Genomic DNA, 12,545 nt, shown 5'->3' with positions numbered 1-12,545 from the left:
AAAAAATATATATATATATATGTGCGACATGAGGCTGGGAGAGATGTTCAGCTCAACTTCTTAAAATCCTGTGTCATTTAACATAGGCTTGTGTTTTAGAAAAGTAGCTGCCCTACAATAAATTGCAACAGACTTGCAACAAGTGGGTCCTATATAGAAAGTGCGTTGATTGGCTGTGAGGTTCTACTTGAGAGACACATTTCCCAACTCTGTTTTCTCATTCATAAAAACTTACAGAGGGCTGGGCTATGTGCAGTGATAGCACTGGCCTGGATACATGAGGCTGCCAGATTCTACCCATACAACCACCATGAATCAATCGCTCAATAAATAACCTATATGAAGTTATTGGAGGTTCTCACCACGTAAGAATAAAACTGCCAGCCAAGCTGGGAGGGAGGGGATGGCAGCAGCCTTTACTCCCAGCACTCAAGCGCAGAAGCTGGCAGATTTCTCTGAGTTCCAGGCCAGCCTGGTCTACAGAGCAAGTCCCAAGACAGTTAGGATTTCAGAGAAACCCTGTCGGGGAGGGGGGAGAGCGGAAAAAACAACAACAAAGAAAATACCTGCCGTCCCGGACCTGTACTAGGGAGGTAGAGGAAAACCTCTTGAGTTCTGACATCAACCTGGTCTACAGAGTGAATTCCAGGACAGCCAGAACTATACAAGGGGGCGGGGGTAATAGGTAAAGGCACTATCCTGGCAAGCATGAGATGCAGACCTGTGTTTGGTCCCAAGCACCCAGGTAAAGCTGGTGAAGGGTTCGAATCCCAATTGTCTTAGGACAGGATGGAAGGCAGACAATTTCTAACAAGCTTGCAGACCAGCTGGCCTGACATATCAGTATAAACAACAGAAATTCATAAATGTAAGAAGAGAACTAACAGCCAAGAATCCTCCGGCTTACATACACACACACATACACACATACACACACACACACACACACACACACACACACCACTGCATGACAAGTCTACATTCACACAATACACACATAAATTGTCTTAGATATAATTTGGAAATAATAAATGGCAAGAAGCCAAATTAACAATAACCTCTACCACCTACATAAATAAATAACAAATTTTGGGATAGTTCCTCCCTGTCTTTAATCCATGTACAGCACTCAATAGATACAGAGTTTAAAAGCTCTGTCTCTGTCTCTTTTTGAGACCGGGTCTCTCACTATATAGCTCCAACTGTCCTGTAACTCACTATATAGACCAGGCTTGCCTGGAACTCAAGAGATCTGTCTGTCTCTGCCTCCTGCTGGTATTAAAGGTGGGCTCCACCATGTCCAACTAAATGCCTATTTTCTAGGCAATAAACTAACAAGTGAAGAAAATGTATCTGCCAATTATTCTGGGGATAACCCAAGTATACACAAGACCTATCCAACTTGGTACAGACCTGCTGAAGTTGCTATTCAAAACCATTTTGTACTTTTCTCTTTCTTTCATGAAACCAAGTTTCTTCAGAGGAAATACATAAGCAAACTCATTGTTTGCATTTTCCAAGACTTCTGACTCTAAATAATGTCTCCCTAACATTTACAACTGTGGGAAAACACAAATTTGAATTAATAAGCTCTTTAATAGATTAAAGAACATTTTGTAATTATTGGCAGGGGCGGAAGAGATGGTTCAGAAGTTAAAGTCACTGGCTGTTCTTAACAAAGTCTAGCCCAATTCCAAGCACCTACAACAACCTGTAATTCCAGGGGACTCACCATCCTTTCCTGACCTCCATGGACACCAGACACCCATAAAGTTTTCATACATATACACAGGCAAATATATCTTTAAAATAAATATCTTTAAAAAGAATCAGGGATCCTGACAGCATCAACAACTCCCCTGCGAAGATGGGTCCTAACCCACAACACTCAGAAAGCAGCACTACTGTTAAACTTCATCCCCAGACTCTGGCTGAGCCCTTCACACACTGGACTATGCTAAAAAAGTTTTAAAGTTCTGACCAGGCTACCCACAGACTAGAGTAGGGCTGAAGCGTCAGTGAGAGTAAAGCTCTGGTAACTGTTCCCACTGTGGTGTGGCTAGGCAACTGGGGGAGCAGCTGACAAGCCCTGAATCAAAACTTTAATTGAGCAAACTATGGTTTCTGCACATTAAAAACGCTTTCCTGGAAGCTTATTAATTCTAAGAAAAGTATTTCAGAGCTGGAAATATAGCTGGGTGGCAGGTGCACACTTAACATAATCCAAGTCCAGGGCTCAATCCTTATTATCACCAATAAACAAACTCACACAATCTATTGCAATCTGTGCACTATTTGCACATTATCAGCAGGGAACAAAGTACCACGACAGCTACATAGTGAGCTCCTTGGGTCCAGAAGAAACTAAATGGAAAACACAGCAAAGGAGAGTATTTTTTAAAAAAATCAAATCCAGCACTTGGGAGGCAGATGTATATCTCTGTGAGTTCAAGGTCAGCCTGGTCTAGAGAGAAAGAAACTCTGTATCAAAAAACCAAAAAGGAAGGATGAAAAAGAAAAACTACAGCATAGAAAAACTACGGCATACACATACTCCTGGCATCCTGTGACAGTGAGTGGCAGCACCCTCACCTGAGTTTGCATCAAGGCTCCTAAGGCTGCTAGCTAGCCTTTCCACAATATTCTTGAAGCAAACAGCTCTTGTGCAACTGCAGCTTCCTGAAAAGGCTGCACACAAGAATATGTCTCTGCCACACAGAGGTGTCATCAAAAACAGAAGCACCTCTTTGCTTTGCACCCTCCAAGGTACCTAGACAGCACCCCTCACATTTAAAACATGTCTCCAAACTGCTGTATTTTTCTTAAGACTTTCATGGCCAGGTTTGGTGATGTACACCTTTAATCCCATCTCTGTGAGTTTGAGGCCACCCTAGTCTACATCTACATAGCAAGTTCCAAGCCAGCCAGAGTCACATGGGACATGTCCAAAAAATAAAACAAAACAACAAAATTTAATTCATTCCATTATCTTTTCTTCATCCAGGCGGATATCAAAGCACACTGTAAATCTGGTGGATATTATTTCTGTGAGTTTTCTATTTATTTGTTTTTAATTCTGACACAGAATCTCGTTGAATAGTCCAGGCCAGCCTGAAACTTACAATAAATTCTGACTTTCATTTTCCATTGTGACATCTTACTACCGTCTATCATTTACCAATACCTTACACCAAAACCTTTTTGAGAGAAACCATGTGTTGCCTAGAAGGCATGCACATCAAGTTCTATTTAGCACTTGAATGATGTTTGACTGGACATACACACATGCCAGGACCACTGGACCACTTCTTCAAGTGAAACCATGATTCTTCAGAGTATACAGCCAAAGACTGATGATCACCCTTTTAACAAAATACCTAACTAATTGGGCTGGAGAGATGGCTCAGTGGTTAAGAGCACCGATTGTTCTTCTGAAGGTCCTGAGTTCAAATCCCAGCAACCACATGGTGGCTCACAGCCATCCGTAATGAGATCTGATGTCCTCTGCTGGTGTCTGAAAATAGCTACAGTGTACCTACATATAATAAATAAATAAATCTTTAAAAAAAAAAAAACCTAACTAATGTTAAATCTTGTTAGTACAGAACACGGAGAAAAAGAATGAAGAGGGTAGATATAAGAGGATATAAAATATGAAAGATGGATTATCAAGTCACGAGCTACTGGTTCCAATGCTGAGGAACAACCTAAGCAATCGACCCCAGGAAAGCTCTCAGGGGGCTGCAGTTCTCTTATAGAACTGGAGAGGAAACATACACGGTAAGATGAGACAAACACCAGTACAACACCAATGAGACATTTAATCTACTGAGCTCTTCTTGCACTGCACTTCTGTGACGCGAACCTGCCATTGACCACAAGCAAAATGCATATGCTCCCTGGCCCAGTGGCCAGGACAGAGCTGCTCAAGTCTGTCCCTATAAAGTTCAGTCATGGACCTTAATGTTTCCCCTATTTCATCACCTACTTATCTCCAAGCATTTTGCAGAGAAAATAGATTTCACAATAACAGTACAAAATCACATGTCAAAGTTTTAGTTTTACAAGATAAAGTTTTAATACTAGTCAGAAAAACTTAAATCACAAAAATTTACTATTTAAATATATTTCATTTACATGTAAAACCGGTCTTCCAGCGCTTCTCTATCACCCTCATCACATTCCTTGTCTTCATGGCTTGCGATGGGTGCTACAATGTATGCCACACAGCTCCTATTTCCACAATCAGTGTCTATCTGTACTCTAATGGCTTACTCACTTTTCAACTCACCAAACCCAAGTCAACTTTCTCTCCTCCCCCAGAGACCTCCACTGAGTCCAAAAAAAAAATGAGGGCTTTGACATTTCAAACTTATGTATAGCAATGCTACATATTAAATCAATTATGCAGAAAGTTATATATGCTTCTACTGTTCATATGGAGGGTGTGCATTAACACATGGATTCACTATGAAGCCCAGGCTACCCTCCACCTCACCATTCTTCTGTCTTAGCCTACTGAATACTAGTATTAGAACCTAGACTCACTGTGCACATCTTATGTGTTGGGGGAGGACCTCCTATATGTCTCCATCTTCCTAAGAATATAACATTTTACAGCTAGGTCTGACAGTGCATGACCTGAATCCCAGCACTCAGGACAAAGACCGTAGAGGATCTCTGGGGTCTACAAAGCAAGTTCTAGACCAGACAGGGCTACATATACAGATCCTGTCCTTAAAAAGCTCAGCTAAGCATTATAAAGTAGAAAAGGCAAGTGCAGTATATATAATATGTGCTAGTGATCCCAGCTACTTGAGAAGCTAAGGCAAGAAGATCTTGAGCTTGTGGCAAACCTGGGCAATAGAGTAAGACCATCATCTCAAAAATACAATCAGTTAACTTTAAAAAATAAACAGCCGGGTGGTGGTGGCGCACGCCTGTAATCCCAGCACTCTGAGAGGCAGAGGCAGGCGGATCTCTGAGTTCGAGGCCAGCCTGGTCTACAGAGTGGGTTCCAGGACAGCCAGGGCTACACAGAGAAACCCTGTCTTGAAAAACCAAAAAATAAAAATAAAAATAAAAAAATAAACAAATAAAAGTTGGGCAGTTAGCCTGGCATTGGTGGTGCATGCCTTTAATGCCAGCACTTGGAAGGCAGAAGAAGGCGGATTTCTGAGTTTGAAGCCAGCCTGGTCTACAGAGTGAGTTCCAGGACAGTCAGGGCTATACAAAGAAACCCTGTCTCGAAAAAAACCAAAAAAATAAAAAATAAAAAAAATAAAAAAAGTTGGGCAGTGGTGGTGTATGCCTTTAATCCCAGTACTCAGGAGGCAGACGCATGTGAATCTCCAAGTTTGAGGCTAGCCTGGTCTACAGAGCAAGTTTTGGGACAGCTAGGACTACACAAAAAAAAAACTATTGTCCCCAAAAACTTAAAAAAAGAAAGAAAAGTGGGCTAGAGCAATGGTTCTTTAGTTAAGAGCACTTGTTGCTCTTAAAGGGGCCCAGGTTTGGTTCCCAACACCTACATAATAGTTCACAACCTTGTGCTAACTCCAGTTCTTCGGGAACTGATGCCCTCTTCTGGCCTCTGTGAGCACTCTGAGCATGCTTGTGGTTCACTTACATGCAGGCAAACACACATAAACTTTTTAAAGAGTAAAGTTTTTAAAGATTTATGTATTTAATTTATATGAGTTCACAGTCGCTGTCTGCAGACACACCAGAAGAGGGCACTGGATCCCATTACAGATGGTTGTGAGACACTAGGTGATTGCTGGGAATAGAAGTCAGGACCTCTGGAAGAGCAGTCAGTACGTTGTTTTGTTTTTGTTTTTTTTGTTGTTGTTTTTTTTTTTTTTTTGCTTTTTTCAAGACACGGTTTCTCTCTCTATAGCTCTGGCTGTCCTGGAACTCACTCTGTAGACCACGTTGGCCTCGAACTTAGAAATCCGCCTGCCTCTGCCTCCCAGAGTGCTGGGATTACAGACGTGTGCCACCAGTGCCCAGCTGCAGTCAGCTTAACTGCTGAGCCATCTCTTCAGCCCCCAAAAGTAGTTTTTCACAAAAGGGAGGAACACAAGCCTAAAATATCTTGACACCGTTTAGTATAAATCTTACCATACCCTGAGCATCTATCTCAATGATGAGTGTTTTACCAAAAGTGTTTGATCTTAAATTTTGTCCCATCATAACAGAATACAGAAGTGCCTTTAATCCCAACACTAAAGAGGAAAGACAGGCAAATGTCTGTAAACTCAAAGACAGCCAGGGCTGCAGAGCAAGACTAACTCCAAAACAAAACAAATAATAAAATAAAAGGGAGGGTCAATCTACTATGATATACAGTCATCTAAAAACAAAATGTAAAAATGAAAAAGCTGGGCGTGGTGGCGCACACCTGTAATCCCAGCACTTGGGAGGCAGAGGCAGGTGGATTTCTGAGTTCAAGGCCAGCCTGGTCTACAGAGTGAGTTCTAGGACAGCCAGGACTACACAGAGAAACCCTGTCTCGAAAAACCAAAGAAAAGACAGAGCTGGAGAGATGGTTCAGTAGCTAAGAGCACTGACTGCTCTTCCAAAGGTCGAGTTCAATTCCCAGCAACCACATGGCAGCTCACAATCATCTGCAATAGGACTGGATGGCCTCTTCTGGTGTGTCTAAAGTCAGCTACAGTATACTCATATACATTTAAAAAATAGTTTAAAAAATGACAGAAACTTAGAAAAAAGTAAAATAAATTAAAAGGCTCAGAAAAGAGCCACCACCAAAACTGACTAACCCAGTAGCACAGTGGCAAGCAGTGGAATAAGATCACTGCGTACTGAGTGAAGTGATTACTACTTAGAACCCTCATAAAAACAGAACACATAGCACATACCAGTCAAGGGACAGACAAGACTACAGTACCATGAGAGTCTATATATCATTTGTATTTATCTACTATCAAGTCTAGGATCTTTACCTTTCCAGTAAAGTAACTCATTCCCCTAAAAATATGCTACTTCGATAATTCTCTGGGGTTCAGCATGTCTTCCTGGGAAGGCAAAAGTCTACCTAGAGCTTCCACAGTGAACCCATGCTTACTTCAAAACTTCATCAACTATGCATGGTGGTAGTACACTCCTGTAATGCCAGCACAAAGGGCCACCTCATAACTGTACTTGTTTCTTCTCCCTCACAAGAGAGTCTTAGCTACCACACAGAACTGAAAGGATCAAATTCAGGAATAAGCAGCTCAGCGCCTAGACCCTGTTAGCTCCTGACAGACCCCATAGCCTCTTGCTTGCCTCACCAGTAACCATGGCTGAGGACAGTTATGTCCCTTTGTTCTAGAGTGTTCCTCCTGCTGACTGCTGGGTAAACAGGAGTTAGCACCTTGGCTGGCTTTAAACAAAACAAAACACAAACAAACCTGCACAGCCCTCCCCAGTATTCTCTCCACTCCTTGTCAGAAGCCTTGCATTTCCAAGATAGCTGAGCTACAAGATCCACTCATCTGCCTGAGGACAAAACTAAAATGTTTTGTCCTGAGTTAACATAAAATCACAGAATATTTCCAGGGGAAATCTCCACCCTACAGTCTAGCTCGGTCCAAAAGGTGAGACAAATACCAAAACCAAACCAGACATGGCTGTCATCCCAACATTCGAGAAGAGGAAAGATACTGTGTAAGTAATTATTTGTATGGATACCCCATAACTATATAAGAGCCACCCAGAGTTCTCTACCACTGTGCACCTAGCACCCCCCCACACACACACACACTATTCAACATCTTAGCCTGCCACTTAAGGACTTTTCCTCTATTACCATGTTCTTTTTCTACAATCTTATTAAAAAGGCAAAGTTAGGGAATCATGAAATGAAAAATTTCTTCCAACTTTTTTTTCTACTTGGTTTTTCAAGACAGGGTTTCTAGGTACATCCCTGGCTATCCTGGAACTCACTCTGTAGACCAGACTGGCCTCAAACTTGGAGATCTGCCTGCCTCCCGCCCCCTTCGCCCCCCAGTTCTGGCATATGACACAACATCCAGCTCCCAAACCTTCTCACATGCTAAGTATATAGACTGATACTGAGATGAGTACATTTAATCAACACCTTCAAGACTCTAAACCTTTCTGAGGATATAGTAAATCAGAGGGAGTGGTCTCGTCTATGAAGCTCAAGCCCAAGTTCTATCTTCAGCCAAGAAAAAAGGGGTGACCCTGCTATAACAGTAAACAAATGCAGTGCTGTGCTTTAAGAACAGAATAAAAACTAAAACTACCAGAGGAACACAAGACACTTCCTTTTCCTTATCATTAGCATCCCTCCCCTCCAAATGTCCTTGCCAGTAAAACAACAATCTGTCATCTACTCAGGTGGCGCATCTGTAATCCCAGCAGTCAGGAGGCAGAGGCAAGTGGATGCATGTGATCAAGGCCAGTCTGGTCTACAGAGAGTTCCAGAACAGCCAAGGCTATGCAGAGAATCCCTGTTTCAGCCCCACAGAAACTAAACAAACAAATAAACAGGGGTTGGGCTGGCAAGATGCCTGATGAGTGATGGCGCTTACCAGCAAGCCTGATTACAATCTGTCCTCTAACCTGTTACATGCTGTCTATACATGTGCCTACACATACAAATAAAATGTAATAAATATTATTTTATAAAAATGAAGGAGGACTCGATGGTTAAGAGCACTTACTGTTCTTCCTGAGGTCCTGAGTTCAATTCCCACATGGTGGCTCACAACCATCTGTAATGGGATCTGATGCCCTCTTCTGGTGTGTCTGAAGACAGCTAGTATACTCACATAACATAAACTAAAATCTTTTAAAAAAAAGAATGAAGCCGGGCGGTGGTGGCACACATTTGTAATCCCAGCATTCTGGGAGGTAGAGGCAGGCAGATTTCTGAGTTCAAGGCCAGCCTGGTCTACAGAGTGAATTCCAGAACAGCCAGGGCTATACAGAGAAACCCTGTCTCCAAAAAAACAAATCCAAAAAACAAAACAACAACAAAAAAAGAATGAAATAGGAGCTGGTCAGATAGATCATTGGGTAAAGTGTTTGCCACTAAGCCATGAAGCCTTTAGCTCCCCAGCCCTGGCATAAAAGCTAACCGTAAAGGCATGTATCTGTAACCCCTGACTTGGTGGGAAAGCAAGCCAGGGGAACCCAGGGACTCAATGCCAGCCAATCTAGCCATTGCACCCAACTCTAAATTCAGTAAGCAATCAGTCTCAAAACTTAATCCCTTTAATCCCAGTACTTTAGGCAGAGGCAAGAGGATCTATTTTTGAGTTTGAGGCCAGCCTGATCTACAGAGTTCCAGGATAGCCAGGGCTGTTACAGAGAAACCCTGTCTTGAAAAAACAAAAATAAAAAAAAATAAAGTTAGAAAACAGTAGAGAAAGATGCCTGACAGACTTGTCTGGTTCTCAGGCATGAGCACACCTACAAACAAACACAAGACACACCACACATGCATACACACACAAATAACAAAAATAACTACTATCCTTCCTGGCATGTAACTGAAAAATTAGACTTGCAAGTGTGCTTATGTTTTTGAAGTACAACAGAAAAAACAAACAAACAAACTAGAAACCCTAGAAAAGATATCATTTTCCTTTTTCTAATAAGCACTGGAATGGCAATATCAAATGAATCTTTACAAATGGCACTCATACCCAATTGCCAAGAGTAGACTTAATCAGTTGATTAAATCTAATACTCAGGAAACAGAGCAGGCTTAACTTTGTCAGTGAAATAGATTTATGTTTAAAAAAAATGAAGTGAGACATGGAGACATGTCTTTAACCCAGTACCGACCAACCCCTATGGATTCAAGGCCAGCCTGATCTACATGGCCTACATGAGAGACCATATCTCTCAAAAAATGTTAATGAAAAAAAATTAATGAATATCAACTAAATTCTTAGAAGAGAAAAATAGTTAAAACTTAAAAGGCACAATCAATCCTCACTTTGAATAACAAATCTGAAGTGAGCAACTAATTTCTTAATTTCCCCCCACTTTCAGCCATAACATCTTTTTATTTCAGTAATTCTCTTAATTTTCAATTTACAAGATCTGACAAGTTTAGTTCTTCCTAGGAATTTAAACATTCTCGAATTGTTTCCAAATAACAGGATCTTGATAAAAGTCACCCAACGGAGCAGAGAAACTCTGCTTCACATTGTCCTGTAAGCCCAAACAATTCTTAAGAGCATGTCAATGGTAAAAAGATTTTGTTAAAAGATATTCCTAGAAATACCTTGTGAACATTAAGACACTCTTGAGATTTCTTTAGTGAATTTACTATATAACACCAGAACTGTAAATAAGCCAGTGCCAATTACAATAACCAACCATTCTTTAAAAACAAGTGACTCTTGTTTATAACAAACTAAATAAGCAAGAAGAGTTTCAAGACAGTCACTGAAAGCAGACAGCCTAAGCAGACAGTGATTACAAGTTTCAAAGCTGAAATAGGGAACTTTTTTTACCTGGTGTTCTGCATGAATGTTATCCCCTGTAGGCCATCGATGTTTGCTAGTATTATAGCCGCCTCCACCACTTCCTCCTCCCCCAAGCTGCTCACCATGCTGCCTCTGAAAGAAGTAGTCCACCATAGCGTCGTCCTGGGAACGGCCTGCAGCTCCTATGGATCCTGGGACAGGGCTGGAGTGTGTCCCAGCTGCAAGAGCCTGATTTGCAGCTGGCTGTGGCTGCGCTTGCGACCCTGTTCCAGATGTCAAAACAACAGGCATGTTGGGATTAGCTGGTTCTTGAGGGTGATGTTTCAGGTGGGGGCTGAAAGAGTCCTGCCAAAGCACTGCTTTTCTCTTCAAGACACATGCAACGCTCATTCCACCAACACCTGAGAACAAAGTTAACACATGTTTAATGCTTGCATTTTTAAAAAAACAACTCCATATACTCCAGTACACAATGCTAAACAATTCCCTCTCTTCTAGAAGTCAATACTGTCTCTACCAAGAAGTCAAGTGTCTAGTAACAGTTTCCTGAACTGAACCTCCTTTGAAGCTGGTGGGCCTGTGTTTAAAGGAATAAAGGTCAACAGTAGCAGGTACTCCAACAAGCTGAGATGAAGGCCCACTACTGTAACCAGAGCTTTACTAAACAGTTATCATAGAAAGACAAGGAATTTGCTAACATGCTAGGACCTAGGTTGGAGCCTTAGAACCACATAAATAAAAAAGTAAACAAACAAGCAAAAAAGCAATATGGAGCCGGGTATGGTGGCACACGCCTGTAATCTCAGCACTTGGGAGGCAAAGGCAGGCGGATTTCTGAGTTCGAGGCCAGCCTGGTCTACAAAGTAAGTTCCAGGACAGCCAGGACTCCACAGAGAAACCCTGTCTGGGGGGGGGGGGGGGGCAGGCAATATGAAATCAGAATTTAACCAATAGCTTCCCTACTCAACTGACTTTCTCCTTAAGTCAACTGTACTTAAAAATACACACTTTCCCCCTCAGGCGAGATTTCATGTAACCCAGGCTGGCTTTGAAACTAAAAGGTAGTCAAAGCTGGCTGGGTGCTGGGTTTACAAACATCCATCAGCAGGACTGTGACCAGAAACTTTTCAAAGCACCCTTAAGAAGTTTCTAGGGTGGAGGTGTAGCTCAACGGGGTGCCTAGCCTGAACAAGCCCGATTCAATCCCCTAGACTCCACCCCAGCCTCTGCAGATTCAATCCCACAGACCCCTCTCAGCTTCCTGCCCTAATTAGCTTTACAAGAATTTACAGCTGTAACAAACATGTCAATAACCAGTCTATGGCTTAGACTCTATAACTTAAAAGGGTCCTTTAAAATACCTAACATGTTTGTGGGACAATACCAGTATCAGCTGTGTTTTTATAACATAGGAAAAAAATCAAGACTTTTACCTTACAAACCCAATGCGATATCATGTGCATTACTGATTAACTAGAAACAGGACAAGACAAATCCAACTCACTTTGCTGGTACTAAACCTCACTGTAAAAACCAGGTCTGTCTCACCAGTCATAGGGTAGCAAATACAAGGCAGACATTGTCTCATCACAGAAACACTGAAAGGGAAGCATTATTAGCCCTGTTTTTACAAGTAAAACATTACAGAAGTTAGGAGGAGCCATGGCTGTCCAGCTAGCAACAGAGATCTCAAGCTATTTTGAAACCAACCCTGGTTCCTCCTAGAATCCTAGCAACAGTATCACTATCTTTTTCATTTGTTTTGGTCTCATCATGCAGTCCTGGTCTACAACTTGCTATGTAGAGCAGGCTGGCCTTGAGCTCACTGACATCTGCCAGTCTGAAGTATGAGATTAAAGATATAAGTCACCACCCCTGTGAGTATCTGGAGTACATTAAACTCTGGGAATCCAAATGCTACTAGGAACCATTGCTACTTAAGTTCCATAAAACCAAGTAATTACATTTGTATGAACAAAGTAAACTGATTACCAACTATGGTAGTCTGTCTGCACCCACCACTGAACTTCCAAGGTTAGCAATACTGTTAAAAACAAATGAGAAACCTGG

The 12,545-nt window shown here is 41.8% G+C and overlaps 1 protein-coding gene across 21 annotated transcripts in view; it reads right to left on the bottom strand.

The window, feature by feature from the left end:
- Pum1 (pumilio RNA binding family member 1) overlaps positions 1-12,545 on the bottom strand; it is a 118,278-nt gene that overhangs the window by 99,820 nt on the left and 5,913 nt on the right. For 19 of the 21 annotated variants that reach the window (XM_052177527.1, XM_052177517.1, XM_052177519.1 and 16 more), the window contains exon 2: positions 10,503-10,876. In XM_052177527.1, the coding sequence (XP_052033487.1) occupies positions 10,503-10,876 (374 nt within the window). Of the gene's footprint in view, positions 1-10,502; positions 10,877-12,545 lie in introns of those variants that run through there. The other 2 variants (XM_052177533.1, XM_052177534.1) reach the window with 1 other exon arrangement.

Source organism: Apodemus sylvaticus, chromosome 3 (genome assembly GCF_947179515.1).
Source record: "Apodemus sylvaticus chromosome 3, mApoSyl1.1, whole genome shotgun sequence".
Lineage (NCBI taxonomy): Eukaryota > Metazoa > Chordata > Mammalia > Rodentia > Muridae > Apodemus > Apodemus sylvaticus.
Note: the sequence above shows the minus strand (reverse complement) of the source record. Positions and strands in the feature narration are given on the sequence as shown.